We start from the raw sequence: 23,092 nt of genomic DNA on the forward strand, positions 1-23,092 counted from the left end.
ATCATTAGGGGGCTCTGTGTGTCCACAGTGCAACGTTGCACTGATTAGAAATGGTGTTATAAGATTTGGTGGGTGGTGGCGTTTTTAATGAGTGATGGTGTGTATGTGATTTAGCAAGTATGCATATTGGTGGTTGAGAGTAGAATGTTAGCGCATTAGTGGGGGGGGGCAGGGAGTGAAGGCTCTAGCACCCACTGTAATATCACTGGGGACCAGCTACTATTTTGCAGGGCTCTAATGCTGGGTTACGGTATGGTTTGCCTGGTATGTTTCTTTGCTGGCTTTGCTATGCCCTTCCCTGCCTTGAAATGCTCTGCTCCCTTAGCTTTGCTTTTTCATGCAGCTCCTCAAATAAGGAGTGCATCAGCCACTTTTACAGCCTACAAATTGGCATGTACTCCGAAAAAAGAAAAATGGGGAGTAAAAATACTCCTGGTAAACTGACACATAGGAGCCGATCCTGCTCCATCCACACAGCTCAATGAATACATTTGGAATAGTGGTGCGCGTAGTACCACAGAAAAGGCATTGCTATCATCACTGTATGATCCAAACAGGGAACGTTGTATCTTTTTAATGTGCATGTAAAACTAGGTGCAAAGAAATATTTCTTACAAAAACATCAGTTTTATATTTTAAACATATTTTTACTCGCTTATAAAATGCTCCCATTGGGAATGGGACTTAATGTTTTACCCCCTAAAAAATCATTTTACTACCAGAAAAATAGGGAGTAAAATACTCCCACATACCTATCTTACCGGGGGGACTGATGCTAAGTTATGTTGTGCTACTTCTTGTCATGTGTAACCTGCGGGGACATGTTTTGGAACATATTGTGCAATATTGGTTTGTTAGAACCAATATACTATAGCCCCAAATTCATCTCTGTCAGAATTGTTAACCAGTGCTTTTCAAGTTCATCTTCCTTTTGGGGGTGTGCACTCCCCCATCACACACTACTGCTTGGACGTTCTTCGTCCGAATTGTCTGCATCTATACCTACCCCTGCTCTACCTTTGTGTTTTTCCTATGAATTCTCCCATGCCAATTTCAAGCTTGTAATCAAATTGTTTGGTTTTAAGGGAGATTTGCCCTTTTTCACTTTTATTTATTTCCAACCTTCATTTCATTTTTAAGACATAGAGCCAGTTTTATTAACTAGCTGGAAATGTTGTGTTGTGTCATGTTTCGTTAGGTCGCTTCACATTAACGCCATATTGCCTCATACAAGGGTGAGAAGTGCTAGGAAGCGGCCAAAGGTTTGGTATCTAGCACCCTACAAAAACATACAAAACGCCCAAATAAACAAATGATACACATGCGCAACACCCAAGTCTATGAAAAGGACCATAATGCCCAAAGCAGACATCACACGCCTGTAGGACCAACGGTTCAAATGCTGTCTGCCTTTATCTGGACACGCTTAACTCCTAGAATAGTCCCTGTCTCAGCCCAAGAGACATCCTGGCACTCACACTTCTATAACTATCCCCATAAAATTTCTAGCAGGCCTCAAGAAACATCCAGATGGCCTGGTCCAGGCATTTGGTCCCAGAGCAGCCGTAGTACAAAACCCACCCTTATTTAAAAGTGTCCTTACTTCCTCCCAGCTTTCCTGTCTGTAGAATTTGGCCATTCGTGGACTAGGGAGCAAGAAGAAGGAGGTTCCCTTTAGCAGTGATTTCAATAACCCCAGGCTCACAATGACACCCCTGGGCCAAAGACATACTCACATCATTAGAGAATTTCACACAAAAGGATGCCAGAAGATCACTGAGTAAAGACAGTCAGATGTCTAGCCCTAACTACCCTGTTAGTCGCCATCCACATTCGCCTTTTCACTGCTTATTCCAGGCAAGTAGATTTAGGAGTCACAGAATTGTTATCCTGGAGTTTGTTTTGTGGGAGATATTAAATGCACCCTCAGGCAATAAATGATAAGTTACTCACCGTAGTGACTAACATACTGTTAGTCCATAGTCCCCTTTCCTCCATACTGTATGGGCATCCCTTCCAAGGGACGGGAGACAAAACCTTTTTCACCAGAAAAAACCTTCTTCCCCTTTAAATTTAGAGGCGTGCGGGGGTGCGGCCCAGGGAGCATGCGCTGCCCTGACTCCCCCCTCCGGCGCCACACCTCAGTCCCCATTGATGCGTCAACAATAGATTTAACATTGCTGAATGACACCAGTATTATTAAGAGGGAGGTTGGTGGAACGTATGGAGGAAAGAGGACTAGGGACCAAGAGTACGTTAGTCACTATGGTGAGTAACTTATAATTACTCTTACATCCCGTCCCCTTTCCTCCATACTGTATGGGCGATTACATCTGAATGTAGCCCCAAGGTGGAGAGGAGACCCTCCTTAAGCAAATAGGTTCCTGAGAACCGCCTGCCCGAAGGCCGGATCAGATCTAGAGCCGGCATCCAAACAGTAATGCTTACAGAAAGCCGAGGGAGACGCCCAAGTGGCCACCCTGATTATGGCCTGCCAAGGGAAATGGCGCTGGAATGCGATGGCTTGTGCTGGTCCTCATACGCTTCTTTGATGGCCGAGACCATCCAGTGGGATATGGAAGCCTTTGAGGCCTTATAGCCTGGTCTTAAGCCTCCGAAAGGGACAAACAGGGCGTCCGACTTGCAGAAGCCCTTGGTCCTGTCCAAGTAGAATTTTAGGGCACGCCTGACATCCAGGCAGTGCAGCACTCTCTGTGCTTCATCCTTGGGATTGGGAAAAAACAAAGGAAGGACTATTTCCTCGTTCAAGTGGAACACAAACGGAACCTTGAGCAGAAAAGCCGGGTGCGTCCGCATGACTACCTTGTCCTTATGAAAGGTAGTATATGGTTCAGAGGCGACCAGCGCCTGGATCTCGCTGACTCTGCCAGCCGAGGTAAGACCGACTAGTAAGGCCGTCTTCATGGTGACCAGCCTGATGTCCACGGACACCATTGGCTTGAACGGTTTGTGCGCCAGGGCGCCCAAGACTATGTTAAGGTCCCACGCAGGGTGCGGCCTCTTGACGGGCGGGTAGAGCCTAGAGAAACCCATCAGATGTTTCTTGACTATAGGGTTGGAGGAGGAGAAAATGCCCTCCTCCGAGTTCCTGTAAGCCCCAATGGCTGCGAGGTATATGCGGCAGTTGTCCACCTGCACACTTGAATGAGTGAGGTGCGCGCGAAAAGGAGATCACGTCGTCCAAAGTGCACGCCAAATGGTCGATACCCTTGGGGTCTGCCCAGTGGCAGAATCTGGTCCATTTGCTTTTGTACTGGGCCCTGGTGGCTTTGCTCCTGGCGCCCTGTATGATCTCCAGATTGGCCTGTGAGAGGCTAAGGTGCCGAAGTGTTACCTGCTCAGGTACCATGATGTGAGGGTTAGTTTACCTGGCGTAGGGTGGATGACTCTGCCCCCAGGCTGTGCCAGAAGATGTGCTGGGCCCGTCAGAAGGTGAATCGGGGACACCTCCGAGAGGCTAAGTAGCTCCAAAAACCTTGGCCTGCCCGGCCACCATGGAGCTATCAAAATGATGAAGAGTCGGCGAGACCCCTTGATTTTGCAAATTACCCTGTGGATCAGGGGAGTGGGCGGAAAGGTGTAGGCTTTCATGCCGGTCCACTGGAGGTGAAATGCATCGCACAGAGAGCCGGGGCCCTGACCTTGCCTGGGTGCGAACTGGGGACACTTCCTGTTGTGCCTGGTGGCAAAGAGATCCACGTGGGGATCACCCCACCTGTTGAAGATCTCCTGAATAACGAGGTCGTTTAGCTGCCACTCGTAATTGTCTGCTCCCAGCCTGCTGCGCCTGTCCGCTTCTAGGTTGTATTCCCCCGGGAGGTGGACTGTCGTGAGGTTAATGTCATTTTCCAGGGCCCACTCCCACATGCTGATCGCCAGTCTGCACAGAGGAGGGGATCTGGTGCCTCCCTCTTTGTTGACGTAGTACATGCTGGTCGAGTTGTCTGTCTGGATGAGGACAACCTTGCCCCTGAGAAGTGGTAGGAATGCTCTGCTAGCCAGATGGCGTTCAGCTCCAACCAATTGATGTGGTATTCATGCTCCTGTCGAGTCCAGGTGCCGTGGACCGAGAGATCGTCTAGTGTGGCTCCCAGCCCTCGAGCGAGTAGTCTGTGGTGACGGTGGCCTGAGGAGAGGGCGGCCGAAAGGGCTTGCCGGTCCTTAGGTTGCAGTCTCTGGACCACTATGTTAGTTACAGGGGAGAGATGGAGGAACGTTGATCATCTCGGCTTGCGAGCCCCGCTCCTGATTCCATAAGGCCGCAAAGTACAGCTGAATCCTCCTAATCCTTAGTCTCGTGTGCGGCACGGCTAATAGGACCGCTGCCATTAGACCCAGGAGATATTGGTACCACCATGCCAAGGTCACTTCTCTGCTGAGGATGGCCAAGATTATGTCCTCCGACGGGACAACCTTCTCGGAGCACATGTCCCAGATGAGGCCCAGGAATGTCAGAGTCTGTGTAGGAGGCAGCTGTAACTTCTTGAGATTGAGCGAGAAGCCCAGATTGTGCAGTGTGTTCATAAGGAAGAGTGGTGAACCTCTTCCGGAGATGTAGCCCTGATGAGCCAGTCGTTGAGGTATGGGTAGATGTGGAGGCCCTACGCTCTGAGGAGGGCCTCCACAGCATTTGTGAGTCTGGTAAAGACCCTGGAGGCCGAGTTGAGGCCAAAAGAAAGGACCTTGAATTTGAGATGGTTGCCCATGATCCTGAACCGTAGGAAAGAATGATGGGGCTGCCAAATCGGGACGTGTAGGTACGTGTCCTTCAGGTCCAGGGAGCACATCCAGGTTCCCTTGTCCAATGTCTCCGCTATAAAAGCTGGCATAACCATCTTGAATTTTTGCAGGGTTAGGGAGAGGTTGAGGGTGGAAAGGTCCAGCACAACTCTCAGGTCCGCCTGGTTCTTCTTCTGAATGGCAAAAATCCTGGAGTAAAAGCCAAAGCCTCGCTGGGAGGCTGGAATTTCCTCCACTGCCTGGCTCTCTATGAGTGACCGGATCTCCGCCAAAAGAGTTGCTGTCCCAACCTGTGGGAGTGGAGGGGAGGAGGGAGGAGAGGCTGGGATAGGAAGGCGGTACCCCGTGGATACTACGGAGAGGAGCCAGTGGACCGCGGAATTCTGGCACCAGAAATGTGCATGGAGAGCAAGCCTGCCCCCCACCGGAGACACGTGGACCCGAAGGGGCGAGTCATGCTTTCTTTCCCTCGGAGGCCGACGCTGAGAAGGGAGACAGGAAAAAGCCCTTACTGCCCCCCCTTTTTGTTGTTTGCGCCGCCTATGAGATGGCAAGTGGTCTGGCTGCCTGGATCTACGTTCCTGGAAGCCATGGAACCCTCCATATGTACAACCCCTTTCCGAGCGCTGCTGAGATTGGGTGTACGATTTGGGCGTGGTCTTTGTAAGAATGGATAAAGAATTTGCCGTTTGTGAGCTGTTTTTCTTTTTGTCCAGCTCCTCGTCCATGGAGGAGTGGAAGAGGTCCCCCCTCGAACGATAGATCTAGAATAAGCTCCTGGACATCCGGGTTGAACTTAGTTAATCGGACTCAGTCTGTCCTTCTCATGTCCATGGCAATACAAATGGCACAGCCTGAGGTATCGAAATGAGCCACTGTGGTTTCCATGAGGTCATGCACCACCAGCTTGGCTTCAGCTAGCCCCGCCTTAAAGGGTGACTGGCTCTGGGTGGGGATTTCTGGGAGGAAGTCCGCAATTTCCCGACATAACCTTTGGTTGGCGGCTGCCAGCATGGCATCAGCGTTGGCTTGACGTAGATGTAAAGAGGTGTTGGAATAGAGTTTCTTGCCATATGCCTCCAAGATCTTCTCCTCCTTGCCTAGCAGCGCCACAGAGGACGAGGACGACTGGGGCTTGGAGTATAGTGATGCTGCCGCGATCACCGATGAGTGTGGTTGAGGATGGGCCAACAGCAAGAGTGCATCCCCTTCCACCTGCCTGTACTTGGCGTCCAGGCGTCGATTGACCGGCTGGGCCGAGTGGGGTTTGAGCCAGCCCTTCTTTGCCAGGGAGACTACATCGGTCTGCATAGGAATCCCCGATTTGGCAGAGGGGCGTCGCATGAGGAATTCAGCCAGAACCCCCTCTGCCGGCTGCTCAACCTCGGATTGGGGGAGGCCCAGGTACTCTGCCAGCCCAGCAAGACATTCGTGGAAGGCCCTGGCTGAGGATGGCGTGTCCGTATCCTCCTCCTCATCCATATCCTGCAGATTTGGAGGATCCTGTGGAGGAGTAGATGGCACCGGAGGCTGGGGTACAGGGACCGCAGCCGGAGACTGAGGAGGCGGCGGAGGTTGCAGAGTTGGCTGTGGAGGAGGCGGCTGCACTGGGGCCTGGGGGCCCGATGGAGGCATCTGTGGTGCCGCTAGCATGGCCAGAATGACTTTCCTGATGGCGTCCTTGATGATAACCCCCATCTGAGGTGACTTCATGAGGCCGAGGAACTTCTCGAAGAGCACCTCCTCACTCGCCAAAGAGGTGGCAGGGAGTGGCGATGGGGTAGCGGGAGCTGCTGGGGTCACTGTGTACCATGTCCATATGGACACAAAGGAAAGCTGCCCTGTGCAAAAGAGGGGTAGACTCTAGGCCGCCTACGTGGTTGGGGCCAGTCCCACCTTGACACTCGTTCTTCGCCAAATTCCAGGAAAGGCATCGGACGGGTGCCCCTTTCTGGCGCGGCAGCCATTTTGTCGAGCTGCCTGGCACATGCCTACGGCGTGTTGCTCGGACCGCAGGGCCCGGCCTCCTCCAAGACTCTTGCATGTGGATCACAAGGCCTACCCTGCTCCTCGGGCCTAGGCCCTGTAGGTGTGACACTCTCGACCTGGCGGTCGGTAGAGCTGCGCTTAGGCACCCCCTCAGACATATTGCCGGTATTAGGGCGTAGCCCCTCAGCCATGGTGGCGGTAAAAGGGCAGAGCCCCTTGAGTGTATACCTGGCAGAAGAACCTTCCGGTCCCTCAACACTGCACCCGGGAGGATGTGAGGGCCGGTAGCTGAAGCAGCCTCGGGGCACGTGCTGGTTGAAGGACCTGGCCCGTCCCTCACGTGCGGGAGAGTCCCTGGGAAGGAGTCTTCCTTGCGGGGTACGATGGAAAATATTGGCCCTACCTTGGGCCTGTCTCGATGCTTCAGAAAGTTCTTGAGATCCTCTGGAGGCGACCTGTGGAAGAGCTCCCTCCACCTGGCTAGTCTGTTCTTCAGAGCCTTCGAGGACAGTGAGTCACACGCCGAACATGATTGCCAACCGTGGTCTGGGCCAAGGCAACCTAGGCAGAGGGCGTGGGGGTCTGAAGTTGGGAAGAGTCTGTTGCAGGATGGACACCTGCTGAACCCTGTAAAAGTCGACATGCGCTGGGGAGGAGGACCGAGTACCTGAATGATAGATAAGACAAAAAAGACAAAGAAGTATCTGCATGTGGAATTACATGGCCGAAGCCAAACCCAGGAGCACTGGTGAATTCAGCCCGTTCCCGTTGACGCGGAAAAGGGGATTGAGGTGTGGCAGCAGAGTCAGGGCAGCGCATGCTCCATGGGCGGCACCCCTGTGCGCCTCTAAATTTAAAGGGGAAGAAGGTTTTTCTGGTGAAAAAGGTTCCGTCTCCCGTCCCTTGGAAGGGGCGACCATACAGTATGAAGGAAAGGGGACGGTACGCAAGAGTAAAGCCTGCATGCGCCAAGGAGCCCATTGCAAGCCCATCATGCAGCTACACACTTATTTTTTAGTAACGCCCATTTTATTTCTTATTTTAATACCACCTTCTTATTCCGACACCTTACAATTGACCTTCCAGATTTTCTACAATCTACGCAATAACATGAGCAATGAAAGGAAGCAAGCCAGGGCACATCTTTTACCTTTAAACCCCCACTGGCTGCAAGAAAGAGAATGCAAGGAATTCAGTCATTCATTCCACTTGCCCTTTTGAAGCTTTACTGATGATAGAGAAAAAAGCACTGAGGAGGTTATTAGTCTTGTATTGTGTGCCGCATTTTATTCTTGAGTTTGCTGATGCAGAATTGGAGCTAAAAGTCGTGCTTGCTGAAGCTTTGCACTGTCCCTGATAAAAAAGATAGACTTGTAAAGAAAATACCCTATCAGTGATGAAAGCATTTCCACACAGATCACATAGAAATAGTGAATAGGCCCCGATTCATGGAATTATTTGCGTGTAAAACAGCGATTTGCGGGCCATTCTGCCCGCAAATCCCTATTCGTGAAACAGGGATTTGAGCGCAAAACCCTGTTTTACACGCAAATAATTCCATGAATCAGAGCCATTGTACTAGAACAAAGACACCAAGCTTACCTAGACGCAAAGCTAGGTCACTCTGCACCGACCACCCGGTGGCCAGCCTGGTGCTAACTTTAACACATTATTTGCTGATCCAAGAAGGTTTGCCTAACAGTAACCAATCTGTTAATCAGACAAAACGCACAGGCCCTGAAGCATGGAATTATTTGCATGTAAAATGGGGATTTGCAGTGCAAAGCCAGTGCAAAGTCATTTTGTACTGAAAAGATGACTATACACTGACTTTGCACAGACTTTGTACTGCAAAAATACACTTTGCAAAGTTCCATGAATCAGGGTTTGTGTCGGGAGGTCAAAGTCACTTTTCAGCAGTGCAAAGTCACTTTGAACTGTGCAAAAAGTGAATCGGGCCCATAGTCAATTGCAACCACCACTTTTTGCATCCCAATGTACCATCTCCTTCCTTCGGTAGGCAAATGTGGGCACTGATAACTTACCATGGATCTATGTCTAAACCGTGCTGGCATAAGACACGTTGTGGAAGGCCGCCATCTGAAGGCCACTCCCCGCCAGCCCAGGCGCCCGGCTCTGCACTCCGGTCCCCACAGGGTGGCACTGTCCTTTTTTTTTTAATTTTTTTTTTTTATTTAGTTTCATACAAAACTTTTAAAAATACATAGAATCTAGTTTCAACAATTTTCCTGCATCCATCCAGAACAATTCCTCAGTTCTTAGTTATCTCTATAGAATATCATTATTTTCCTTCATACAATACAGGTTTTTTGTTCATTTCCCTCAGAAATGATATTAATGCAAATGTTATCTTGTTATTAGAACCATCATAAAATGCACGCCACCATTCATCTGGTTGCCACGTTGTTCTTTGTGCTATCTCGGTTCCAAGTATTTTCTGTCTCTCTTTTTCCATGTCTGGGCAATAAAGAACACGATGCTTAAGGGTTTCAGACTGACCATTGCACAGCCTACAGACTGTATCACTTTGATTTCTTTTGTTTAAAATGTTAGAAATTTCCTTTGTTTGGAATTGATTCATTCTAAACTTTAAGAAGACATTCCTTGATGATCTACATGGGAATTTTAATAGATATTTTGGTAATCTATTGAATGCCCTAGCCTCAACTGGCACGATTTGCATACACCGATGTCGAGATCTTTGTTGTTCTGTTCCCCACCAGTCCCTCTGCCATAGTCTCTTTTTAACTTCATTGGGGTTTGTCCATAATGTGTCTTTAGTAGTATTTAAGATCTGAAGTATGTCTTCACATTTCTGTTCCCACAAATCTTGAATTGATTCATTTTCAGTTTCCACATTCCTTTTTAATATTTCGAATTGTGGTAAGCAATTTTTGGCAGATATTTTACTATATAGCATCAAGGTGTTCCATGTGATTTTTGCAGTTATCGAGATGAGACTAAGCTCGTACCTGATACAAGCAAGTGGAGTTCCACCTGGCAGCTGCAAGATCTTTCTCCAAAATAGGTATTCACATGTTTCCCATGTGCCATATGAACATCCAAAAGAAGCTTCACTTCCGTATATCAGTGCAGGGACAACTTTTATGTTATAGAAGTCCCAGACTGGTTTAATACTAAACTTTCCATATTTGTTGTTAATCATCGTGGCTTGTGCTGTTAGTTGACTACTTCTTTGTCGAATTGCTCTAGCATTTGCCTCATCATTAATGTTCGAGTTTATTATCACTCCCAAATATCTGGTCTGATTAACGTTTTTTAATAGTTCTTTGCCGATTTTCCACTGGAATTTTGTTTTAGTCATTCTTCCTCTCCCTTGCAGATTTTTGAATTCGAAGGTTTCTGTCTTCTCGGTGTTAATTTTGAGGCCATTCCTCAAGATATAATCCTCTAGTGCCTGCAATTCATACTGAAGACCAATAGGCGTTAGATCTAATAGCACCATATCATCGGCATAGAGAATCCAATCAATCATGTGCCCATTGATTTTTGGCGCAAATGTTCTGTTTTTTATCAGATGTTGACCCACGTCATTGATAAAGAAGTTAAACAATACAGCACCTAATGGGCATCCTTGTTTGATGCCTCGTTCGGTTTTGATTGCTTTCGACAATGTTCCTTTTTTGACAGATGTTCCTGAATAAAATTCTTTTATTGCTCTTATAAGCCCTTCTGGACAATTCTGTGCTCTCATTTTTCTCCATGGCAGGTTTCGGTCCACTGCATCAAAGGCGTGGGCTAAGTCGATGAAGGCAAGATATATTGATTTTTTTTTCTTGATTGCCTCCATTTTTAATAAATTAAGGAGGAATAAATTAAGATTACAGCCCACTCTCTTTACGAAACCTGTTTGACGGAGGTCAAAGGCATCCGATTGCTGTATCCATACTGTTAATTGGATTTGCAATTGTCATCATGCAACATCTAAAAGCGCTATTGGCCTATAATTGCCAGGCTCAGATCTTAATACTTTTTTGAAGATAGGAACTATTATAGCACATTTCCAGGACGTAGGAATAGTTTGTTCCCGTATTATATTTTTGAACAAAGTATAGCAAAATTGGGTCCATTCCTTAGGGTTTTCCTTTAAGATAGCATTAGTTAGTCCATCAGGACCCGGTGCTCTTGATGAACTTAACTTTTTGATGTTGTCTCCTATGTTTTCTTTCGAAATCGTAATATTCCAAGTCTCATATTTCTCAATTGTTTCTTGCATGATCAATTTCTGGGACTTATAGAGTGTTGTGTAATGATGAATCCATTGTTCCTCACTCACCATATTGGTAGTGAGCATGGTCTGATTTGATTCCGATTTATTCAAAATTGCCCAAAATTCTCTTGTTGTATTATTGTTCAATGTTCGCATCATTTCTTCTGCATCTTTTTGTTGCATTAAGGCTCTGTGGGCCTTTATCCAATTATTGTATTTTGTTTTCAGTATTTTTCCCCCTCTTGTTGTTTTTGATCATTCTTATATTTCAATGCCCGAATGTTTCTTCGTAGTTCTCGTTTTTTCTCTGCCACGAACCGATCATAACTATGTCAATGACGAAAATTAGTTTTGCTATTGCTATTATATATCTCTTTATATTTTTCTAGCATTGGAACATAATCCGACTCTAGATTGTCTTGGATGTGGGCCGTCATGGTTTTTATTGTCATGCTATTAAGCCTTAGTCTATTACGACCTGGTACCACAGAGATTTCATTTGTCCATTTCTCATGCATGTCAGATCCCAGTTCATGTTTGATTCCAATTGTGACTACATTGTGATCACTTTGATCCATGTTCAATATTTTCAAAAATACAACTACATCATCAATACTCTCGGATACAACAAAGTAGTCAATAATTGAGTTTAAATTCCCGTTTTTCCAAGTTGGGTTAGGCGGTATATCTCCCGGTGTGTTTCCATTTAATATTCTAAGTTCCCTTACGGATATGTCATCAAGGAGATGTTGGATTAATAGCTCTGTTTTAGGACTTATTCGACTCAAGCTTTTTACGCCCGATAACTTGATCCACTCTGCTGCTCAACCTACCTGCACCTTCCATTGCGCTGCGGCTTTGCACGGCAGCCCACGCAAGATGCTCTTTTGTGCATCAAACTGCACTTTTGCAGTTACCGGACTGCAATCAAAACATAAATCCTGCCTTCCTTTATCTTTTCTGCCCAGGATCATGTCTCCTCTTATAGTATTTGCCACCACCGCCCAAGCCTTACTTGTATGGAGCTTATTACGCAGTGAATTGCAAGGTCGCTGCACAGCACGAGGCGGCAAGAATTCAGCTTATTCTCATATGTGTCAAGTAGCATCAAGAGCTGCGGTGTCCGGGGAGCTTGGTGTCTGTGTCTTTCCAGTCCGCATCGTTCAAGACACCAGTTTTGGTGTTCAGGCCTATGGCATCTGCGTCGTTCCAGTCTGCTTGGTTCTATATGCCGGATTTGGTGTTCAGGCCTGTGGCATTTGCGTCTTCCAAGTCTGCGTGGTTCTAGACACCGGATTTTGTGTTCAGGCTTGTGGCATCAACGTCTTTCTAGTCCGCGTGGTTCTAGACACCAGATTTGGTGTTCAGGCTTGTGACATTGCCGTCTTTCCAGTCCGCATGGTTCTAGACACCAGATTTGGTGTCAGGCCTGTAACATTGTCGTCTTTCCAGTCCGCATGGTTCTAGACACCAGATTTGGTGTTCAGGCCTGTGACATTGCCGTCTTTCCAGTCCGCATGGTTCTAGATGCCGGATTTGGTGTTCAGGCCTTTGGCATCCGCGTCGATCCAGTCCGCATGCTTCTAGACGCTGGATTTGCTGTTCAGGCCTGTGGCATCTGCGTCTTTCCAGTCCGCGTGATTCTAGACACCGGATTTGGTACTCAGGCCTATAGCATCAGAGACTTTCACAATCGCCCACCTCCCTGGTTAGCAGTTTCCCTGGCGGTTGGGCCTCACAAGTGGTTGCCGCACATTACATGGTGTTTGAATGTGTTCATCCCTTTGTTCTCTTGCAGGGGTGCACAACCGGTTTAGGTGCAGGTCCGAATGTACCACACAAGTCTCATATAGTGGGCCGAGCTATCCATGAAAATGAGCGGGTGTGCAAATTTGAGTTTAAAAACAGGCCTGGGTTTTAAGCCGTACTGTTTGTTTATTACTTTTTTTTTTTACTGTAACACTTGATACAGTGCAATTTAATGGCATTACCAATTTTATTTATGAGTATTTTGCAAATGAAATTATGTTTTTTAGTAGAAGTGAAACTGCACGTATTCTGATGCAAAGAGATAAACTGGACCACAGAGGCTTTGCACACCCAACATGACTAAGTGACTTTAGGCCAAGCAACGAATCATGAAACTGGATCCATGTGATCACTGCGCGGGCCGCGATTTCTACGACCTAGATGTTGAATCCGAAAATGGCACTGTGCAGTGATCACATACATCACTTTTTCCCGCATCCCCATACCTGCTACCCCTTTACCTGTTCTTATTTCTCGGCGGCACACTTCTTTCCTGTGTCTCGACCCCCCTCTCTGCCTGCAACGTCAGTTCCCTATTCCGAGCGTGGGTCGGAACTGGTGCCTCCCTCAGGGTCCTTTTTCTTTTCTTGTGGAACTTTATTGTCCCCTGCAATCCATGTAATGGAAGCGGTGGACATCCCCGCAATCTCCAAAAATGATTTTACTGAATATGGGGAGCAGGAGACAACCTTGCGTCCCCCACTCCCCTCAATCGGTAAAATCGGATTTGGTATTTTCGTAACTGACCAATGCGCAGTAAACATGCATTCTGCATTTTTCCCCAATATTTTCTCGGAATACCCATGAAACTCATGTGCCTTGGAGGGTCATAAATAATGCGCAGAAGGCCCACATTCGACCCAAAGGCTGCATGTTCTGCACCACTGTTTAACTGGTTTTCAACAGTGGACCCCCTTTATATCACAATGCATCATGGGAGTACAGGCAGTATAGTTTCAATTGAGAAATGACGCACAACAGTTATCCTCACTTCCTGTGTTCACCATCAGAATAACTGTTGCTTTTTGTTTTGTCGACTAATTTCCGAAATTTGCTCAGATCCTGGGTTTTAAAACGGTTTACAGAAATGATTTCGGCTTGTCGGAAGCGGCCAGTGGTTGATCGTGGGGCGGCTTGACAAGCTTAACGGCGTAGTGCGTGACCTCAGGGAAGACGCAGTGAGGTCTTTTCCTCGCCCACTGAGACCAGTAGAGAGCAAAGAGCAGCAGGGAGAGCTGCAGCTGAGCATCGCCAGCAGTGTTGGCTTTGGGCTACTGAATCCTGGAGCCAGCGCTGGGTAGGATAGAAGAAGTCTGGCGCAACCCACACCCAAGCGTTCTAAGTCATGATGTGGTAAGATCGCATTGATATATGATATGATATGGCATTTATAACATGCCTATACACAAGTGTTTCAATAGCGTTCATACGCAAGAACTGTGAGCCCAATAAAGTCCAGTGAAAGTGGGACGAGAGGGTCCTTTGAGCTGTGCCTCCTTGTTTCCACTCCTTTGAGGTGGGGGTGTTTGTCTTGATCCCTTGTAAGTTTCATCGAGGGGGCACCCCTCGCACCGCCCTCTCCTCACCTCCCCTACCCTTTCTAACCAGCTTTACGTACCCAGTTGTCCCCCAAGATTGACCGCCTGGCGCATATCCTGATGGGCACCAGGAAAACCAGATACAGCCTATGGAGCACCATGGCCCCTTTATGGATGGGCTATGGTAACCAAAGGGCATGGAAAGAAGGGCCATGTGGTGCAAAGATTGCCTGGCAAAGATTCTACTCTAAATAACAAGATAAACTCTGGCAGTGCTGGTAGAACCCAGTGCACCGCGACTTCCCCTCCACTCCCAACAACATCTAATAAATCGAATAATGGAAACAGATGCTTGGAATTGGACAAAGGAGCAGGTCCAATACTAATTAGTCTGGTTGGGCAGAGGCACCTATCTGGGTCTAGCCAGCAGCAGGAAAGAATGATGGAGACAGGCATTGGACAGACCATTCAGACCCACCAACAAAATCCTCAGCCGCCGGCTCTTCTTACAGTGCCCTCTAATAATTGTGGCAATGACAGCCAACTCCCTTGGTTGCCCCATGTGCAACAACTGCAATAACGAAAAGAGGCAACAGGGCAAGTTAAATTGCCTGAACACCATGGTTTGGGCTTGAGGTATGTGAAAATAGTCAAGTAAAATCCCTCGGACTCGAGCCCCTTCCTCAATCGATTATGGCTTTTCCAACTGTTCAACCTTATCCCGCCCCTATCCAAGCTAACATCTCCTGATATTTCATCTTTGGAATTACCACGGATAGGTAGTGCCACTAACTGGGTGTTGGGAACTACGTTCGTGCCTGAGACGGCCAAATTGATCTGGAGACACACTAATGAACTGGCCGGGTTGGGCTTTGACGTGGTGATCTTTCAACCATATAAAGAACTGTCTATGAACTAGGTCTATGAAGGAAGGCCAAAGTGCCACCTGAGTGGTCCCCAGTGAAATATCTCCAAAAAGGCCCTGCCTAGGCAAGAGGGTCGTGTGCTAGGCACTTGGCTGACCATACCCTACTCTGTGCAATGACTCAAGCCTCTTCTGAGTGGAAAATTAAGCATGATCTCCTGGAACACACGTGGTCACAGTTCATTCCCTGTCAACCTAGAAGGGATTGCTAAGTTAAAGAATGCTAACATCTTTATGTTGTAGGAAACTTGGCTAACTAGTAGGTTTGATCTGGATGGGTATACTCTGTTGTTTAGCCTCTCTAGGACCCCCAACTGCTGCTCATCCAAAGGGAGGTCTTTGCATGGGGCAAATGTCGAGTAAGGGATAAAACATTTTCCGGCCAGCTGATCCCACCTAAATCTTCTCTGTGCGGTTCTGTCACACCCTCCTTTCGATAGGTGCCCTTCCCTCCTAATTACACTGTATCACAGCCCCCCCCCCTTTGAGGGCAGCTGCACACTAAAATTTATAAAATCGGTCTAGGACTGCCTGAGATAATTGATGTCACAGAACCCGAAAAGCAAAATAATTGTTGCCGGGGACTTTAAGAGTTATCTCCAAATCACGAAGGGGGGAGAAGCAACTGGTGTGGAATGTTTTTGGAATTTGATGTACATCCACTATTACCGTACACGGGTGGCTTTAGACCTACATGCTCCAATGGCACTCACACAAGTAGGAGTGATTTCATTTTTGTTAATGATGCCATGTTGCAGTGCAATCCGGTGGGAGAAATATCACCAACCCACTTGAGTGATCATGCCATCCTTTCTATGTCATTCTCAGTGGGCACCACGAGAAAGGACATTCTAAGGATAAACCTGGAGGCCAGTGTTCAGAGTAATCATCTTCGCTGGCCAACTTCCAATATTAGGAAATTCAATCATAAGGTTGCAAGCTTACATACACCTCGAGTCCTGACCTTACCTTCCAATGATTGGCGGCTGGATGGCCTAGTAAGACTGTATGGTCAGGAGACCTCCGGACACCTCTTAAGATTCAGCCCTAGGGATGCCAAACTGGGGCCCTTCGATATCGAGATTGCGAAAAAGAAAAGGGAGCGAAACAGGGAGTTGAGATTGACCCAAAACAAGTGGATTTAGATTGGACAGCAAGGAAGCTGGAAAGCCAACACATCCAGAAATGCAACAAATCTCGGCTGGCCAACCATCAATTGAGCACTGCCAGTGCTAGCTGGAATTATATTAACAAACTGATTCAAACTAACGACACAAAGAAGTTCTGGCATATTATTCGCTCCCCGGTGGCTGGCTCTGCAATGAATGAGCTCATAGCTGTCTCAGAGGAGTCCTCGGCGTCCCACATAAAGAATGGTTATTGAGACAATAGGGAGGTTCTGGCACTACCCAACCCCAATCTATGAAAGACACCTGGGCTTGGCACTGCCTAAAACAAATGAACCTGGAGGCAGCTATAGTGTCACTAAAAGCCTCAGCTGCCACAGGCCCAGATGGAATGAGTAATGTGGTCCTCAAGGAAAATCCTACCCTTTGGGCCGATGTTCTGTCATTATTTTTTTCTCACATTTGTGAAACTGGCAACATTCCTGGGTCATGGAAGCAATCGGTCCTGGTTCTGGTTCACAAGTCAGGCTTTCGGGAGACTGCCTCTAATTTCCGTTTGTTGGCTATGTTGGATAGCTCTTCCAAAATCTTTTTCAAAAATTTGGCTGGGAATGTAGACAACTTGGGCTATGGGGTAAGGGATAGCTTCATAATACACAAACAGGATTCAGGAAAAACATTACCTCCCACCTGATATGGGTTATCCAGACTCTGATATCTGATGCTGGCATTACAAGGAGTCTCCCCTGTATGTTTGTTTTGTTGATTACACAGGTGCCTTTGACTCGGTTAGTCAGAGCAGACTTTGGAGGAAGCTTAGTGGTTGGGGCGTTGACCCCTCACTATTGTACTTCCTGAAGAAGTTGTACTTCGACACGACAATAAGAATCCATCTATCACAAGGTGGAGATAGATCGGAATCCCTTCCTACTAACAAAGGGTTAAAACAGGGTTGCCCGTTGGCCACCTTGCTATACAACCTTTATATCTCAGATTTTCCGCACCAACTGGAAAGGGACGCCAGCAGTCATCTGCCTACTTATGGCTCCAAGCCCTTCCACTGTCTCACTTATGCAGATGATACAGCCCTGCTTTCTAGAACCCCAATAAAATTCTTGTATTTGGAAAGCAGGCCTCCAAGAATAATAGCTTCGTCTGGTGGATAGGTGAATCACGAATAGAGCAAGTGGCCGAATATAATGACTTGGGCATCCTGCTCTCTAATTAGCAGTCTGGTAAATCCCTATACAATAGTATCAAAACCAAAGTTTGGAAGAAGTGGCTGGTTCTTCGTAAAATCATCAATAGGATTGGTGGTGGCTCAATTGAGGCGATGGTTCGAGCTTACAAGATCGCAGTAGTTCCATCCATACTCTATGCACTAGAGGCGTATCCGGAAAATGTCGTCAAATGGCTGATGCCCCTTGAGGGCAAAATATTATGATCGCTACTCTGTCTACATTGTGCCACGCTGGTTGAGGCAATAAGATTGGAACTTGGGTTACCATCTTTAATAGCCCATTGGAAAATGGTGGCATGCAGACTGTAGGCCAACATAATGTTCTCTGATGAAACAAACAATCAGTTGCTGAGGGCTGCCGTGAAACATCAGACAATGCATTCCAAAGCACTTGGTTTATAGATCGTGACCGTATGGTGGGCAATCACCTACATGTAATTGGTATATCAATCATTCCACATAGCCTCATTGAGTTCCACCTTTCCAGACGGGTGAAAAAAACTAGGGAAGATGACCGCATTGACTGCTTGGCAAAGCTTGCGGCCAAATAAGACAATTATACGCATCAGGGTGGCTTCAAAGTTAGCCCACGCAAGTATCTAACCACACACCACTCTCCCCATCTCATACGATTTATTGTATACTTACGTTTGGATCTTCTTCCCATATTCAGTAATACGGGAGAGTGGGCAGTTGTTCCAAGAGAGGATCGGATTTGCAGAATTGGCATAATGGATGTGGAAACAGTGAGACATGGTCTTACCAGCTGCGGTCCATTGGATGAGCTCTATAAAAAAGGCTATGGGGCCTTTCGCAATAACACCTCAGACCAGTTTTGGAGGGCAATATATGGCGCCGAATCACTTGTGATAACGGCAGCCGCATTCCACATATGGAATCTGGTTAGAGACAGATTAATTTAATCTGCTATCAGATTGCACTAAGGAGGGGATCTCATGACCCACTAAAAAGTTTGGACTAAATGGGAAACCATAGATTATTTTATTGTTTAATATTTTACATTTTTATCCACTAAATGTTGATTGTTCTAACACATTTATTTTAATAATCTAAAGTGCTGTTGTGAAACAAAGTACTGTTTTTTAATTACTGTGATACTGATTGGAAATGATATCAATTGTAAAATTTTCGCATGTGCAAGGTTGTATAACCACAGGCACAAATAATTAAAATAAATAATTAATATAAATTAGTCCTGTTTTTTTCTCATGGTGGCTCCCCTCCCCCTCCCCTGTAAAAGGCAGTCTGCATCAGGATCACTCTACATACCGTTGGGTCGCCCATAGAGGCAGTTTGGTGGCTTAAAGGAGCACTGACCATATACGCAAGCCCATGAGGACCAAAGAGCTTTGAGATACCCCGAAACTGGCACCTCCAAGATGGCATGCACCCGTGCTGCTTCCTGAGACATACAAATGCCACTGAACAGAATTAATACTGACAGACAGTAAGCGTGTTGCTGAACCACGCATGCAAGGGTTGCTATATGCTTTTGAGAAATTACGGAATCCAGGGAGGCACTTAAGAACAAAATTCTATGGTGGCTCAATCAAAAAGTGGGCTCTAATTGTGTTAGAACGCAAGACCTGAAAGTCCTTCGGAGGATACAGTTAAACAATTGGTGTTCCACTGATAACACTGACTGCATTGTTATATGGATGTGGCCCTAGCAGTCTACCTTTGTTTTTTAATAGAATCACAAATCTGCACACCAATTCCTAAATTAAGAACTGTCCTAAATTGACCTATTTGTTATGGATATTGCATTGATATTGATATTGTATTTATATCGCGCTTGTACAAAATAGTTTCTGAGTGCGACAAGGCAAGGGATGGGAAGAGGGGAGAACAAAACAACGATCTTAAAAGGCCCAGTGACATTGAGAAATATAACATATTTTGTTTTCATCTTTTTCTTTCCCTGTGGCCGTTTTCACTTGTTTATGTATTATAGATTCTGTGTTCACTTAGTAGGATACTTATTTGTTTTGTAATTGTTTGTATGTCGGCGCTCTTAAGCCTCGGAGTCAGTGAAGTGCGGTATAAATCAAATCACAACTCCCACAACTTGCACACACAAATAAGATAAGAATAACAAAAAACAAATAAGAATAATAACATTAAAAGGGATAACAGCACAATTATCCACCTCTTTCGTAATGCACCACTGTGAGCCTGCCTACAATCTGGGCATATGTCTAAGATGCCCCTGGGCGACTGGCCATAGTTTGTAGGTACTTAAGATGCAGGGGGTCTAGCTCTCTAGCTCCAGTAGGACAAAAGCTGGCTGTCGTGCTAAGTGGTTGCAATTGCCTGCAAGAGGTGAGGAGATATCTGTTCTGTGTGTGCCATGCTCAGTTTACAAGGACGCGCCGCCTGGAAATCTCTTTGAGAAGGGGACACGACCAAGTCATATTGGGGATTCAACCTGCTTTGATTGGGGGCTGCATCTCCCTCAACTGTGACTCCCTCTCAATCTCCTTTCAATCGTCTTGCCCCTACAATAAGGCGGATGTAGTCTGAGAATAAGGTAGAAAACAAGATTAACCCCTTCCTCTTCTGCTGTACATAGATCCCACACTTTTCTAACATGTATGCAGGGGAGTAGAGCATGTGAACTCTCACATTCTCTTTAATGGCTTTGTGCGGAGAATCAGGAAAAGCCTTGATTTGCAAAGAGAAGATGGCAGTGCCGGTACTTGCATGGGGAGTGTGAAAGGTGTGAAGGTCTGGGCTATCAGAGCATGGCAACCAAAAGTCAGAGCTTTAGAGCGATAAACCCATGATTGGAAGATGACATGACATGATAGGTTATTTATAATGCACGTGGACGCGGGGATCGAACCTGTGGTGCTGCGCGTCGTCTTGCCTCCAAGGCGAGCACGTTGCTGCTGAGCTATACTTTCAAGAGGAATAATCAAAGCATAGTCTCTGTGCAGGGAAGCAGGTTGGATTGTCATCCCTAAGTCTATGTTAACTACTGGCCCTACCTGCTGGGCTATGGTTGGAAGCTTCTAAGCATTATATTTCACCGCCGCAGATCCAAGAAGCCGGCCTTAAGGGATGCATTTCCCACAACCTACGGGCACCCCTCTCAATGCGTCACTGAAGCAGCTCTGCGGAGACTAGGTACACACTCAAGATGAGGGAAAGAGATGACCGAAAGAACATAGATAGAGAGACACGCAGTGGCTGAGGACACCTTCAGTTCCTACGACCCCACGACCTATGCATAACATCTAGGGATTCGAATGGGTTTCTCAACATTAGCCACTGTGCTTTGCGTGGCATTCCATCATGTGTTTCCAACCCATTCCCTGTCCGCCATTTTGTTCCCCTGTAGCGGAAGGGATGCTGTCTTTCATGAGATGTTCTGTACTTTTCTCCTCTCACCCCAGAGCGACGATGAACTGGACCACCAGCAGAGGAGCGCCCCCATCATGAAGAACAGTAACGGCCTCGACTCGCACCACATCCCGCTGAAAACCAGCTCCTCCATGAGGAGCCTGGGCTCCACCACGGTATGTGGGCACGGCAGGGTGGGGGTAGACGAGCAGGGTGGGTGAGGGACAGCATGTGTGAAGGAAGACATGCTCTGCTGCAGTGTTTAGAACTGTGTTCAGTCACTTTCAAGAAAAATGTGACCAACGGAATTTGTCGACTTCCCTGATGCCTCTGACAATAGAATGGGGTCCGGGCAAGGTCAATAAAAAGTGATCAAAAGGGGAGGACAATGGGCCAAAGGAGAGGGTGAGAGGAGGTGGAGTGGGTGTGGGGTTAGGGGAAGAGTGGCGCATAAAAATGGGAACAGGTTCTGTAAATCAAAAGTGATTCCCTGACTCTTTATGGATCAGAAATCCTTTAGAATGTTAAGGAGACATTTTGGAATTAACGGGGAGGCTTAATACAGAGACTAGCACTTTTTCACTAAGCTGCTTGCCGATTGTGGTATTGCGATTTGAACTTGGCTAATCATCTTTGGCTTCTGTAGCCCAAATTAGATCTATAATGCTATATTGGAAGATTAGGAATACAACTGGAAACACTCTTCTTTGATTGAAGAACTCATATGAAGAAGGATTGCTGCCGCCCATTTCATCCACGGTGCGCCAAATCTGAGCTGCTGCTTTCTTGCTTGAATGCAACTTTACAATTGTTGATTGATAATCCTGAAAAAAATCACAAATTCTATAAAAGATTTGGACTGGTGTCAGACAAAAAAAGTAAGCACCTATCAATGATATGATCCAGTAGCTGCAGAGGAAACACCTCTGTATAGGATTCACGATTATTTACATTTCCATGTCATAAATGGCAAAATCGGTGTATGCCTTTTAGGTTGAATTTACTTACTACTCGTGAGGACCTCAGTGTTAAATCTCACAAAAATGAGATTCCGCGTTTTGCTTCTCGTCAAAAAAATGTATTTATGGAAACACATCAAAATCTCTTAATTGAATTTCCTGTTTGATTGAAGTTTACTCGTATGGTTTTTAAGGTCTTTTTATATGATTTGATATTCTAACCAGACATCGCCTATGGCATCATAAACAAATATCCTTCATTCTGGCTACTGTAAGATTTTTAATTGGCATTCTAGAAATTAAATATCCTTAATACGAAGATATTTATGAAGATTATGTAAAACTATGAGGTGTACAAATATGAATTTGGTAATGTGTATATTTGTTTGCAAATTGCATTAAAATGTGTTAATTTGTTTTGTGAAAGGCTTAAAATAAAGCAAAGACAGAAATTTAAAAAAACAAACAATGGAAAAAACAATATGAGAGGAAAATGTTTGGCAAACAATAATCCTTTTGGGCTGTTTGAGAAAAGCAGAAATTCTGCTGTATGGTTGGGGGATGGAGAGAAAAAGGCTAATTCTAGAGAAAGACAAAGATAGTGAGCCAGTAAGAAGGGAGCGACCGCAAGAGAAGTACATATATGAAAAAGGGAGCATGGGAGCATTAGAGAGATGCAGGGTGAAAGCAACAGTGAGTGAGTGGAAAAGAGAGATAGAGGGGGTCATTACGACCCAGGCGTTAACCATGGCACTACCAGCGCCATGGTTGACGCCTGTATTTTAACGATTGCGCCATGGAGGATGGTGGAATTACCGCCCCATTCCAAGGTTGGCGGGGCGGTAATTCCCCATTCACCATTGGCCCTTCCCCATTCCCATTTATGCCCCCATAGGGCTCAATGGGAATAGGGAAAGCGGTAATTACGGTACCGCAAATTGCGGTAACGTAATAACTCCAAGGTCCCTTTGCGGGTCCAATCCTTAATGGCTGGTAATAAGGTAGGGACCCGCAAAGGGACCTCGTAATTAGGCGGTAAGGGGTTAACGGCGCCGCAACCTTTTACGGCACCGTTAACCCCTTACCGCCTGGGTCGTAATGAGGCCCACAGAGTGAGACGGAGGTT

At 46.5% G+C, this 23,092-nt stretch overlaps 1 protein-coding gene across 4 annotated transcripts in view; it reads left to right on the forward strand.

Moving 5' to 3' along the window:
• Positions 1–23,092, forward strand: part of SYTL1 (synaptotagmin like 1) — a 288,286-nt gene that overhangs the window by 203,837 nt on the left and 61,357 nt on the right. For all 4 annotated transcript variants that reach the window (XM_069622898.1, XM_069622895.1, XM_069622897.1 and 1 more), the window contains one exon: positions 21,061–21,183. In XM_069622898.1, coding sequence (XP_069478999.1) covers positions 21,061–21,183 — 123 coding nt within the window. The remainder of the gene's footprint in view (positions 1–21,060; positions 21,184–23,092) is intronic.

This window comes from Ambystoma mexicanum, chromosome 11, assembly GCF_040938575.1.
Source record: "Ambystoma mexicanum isolate Mex_15411 chromosome 11, UKY_AmexF1_1, whole genome shotgun sequence".
NCBI classification, from domain to species: Eukaryota; Metazoa; Chordata; class Amphibia; order Caudata; family Ambystomatidae; genus Ambystoma; species Ambystoma mexicanum.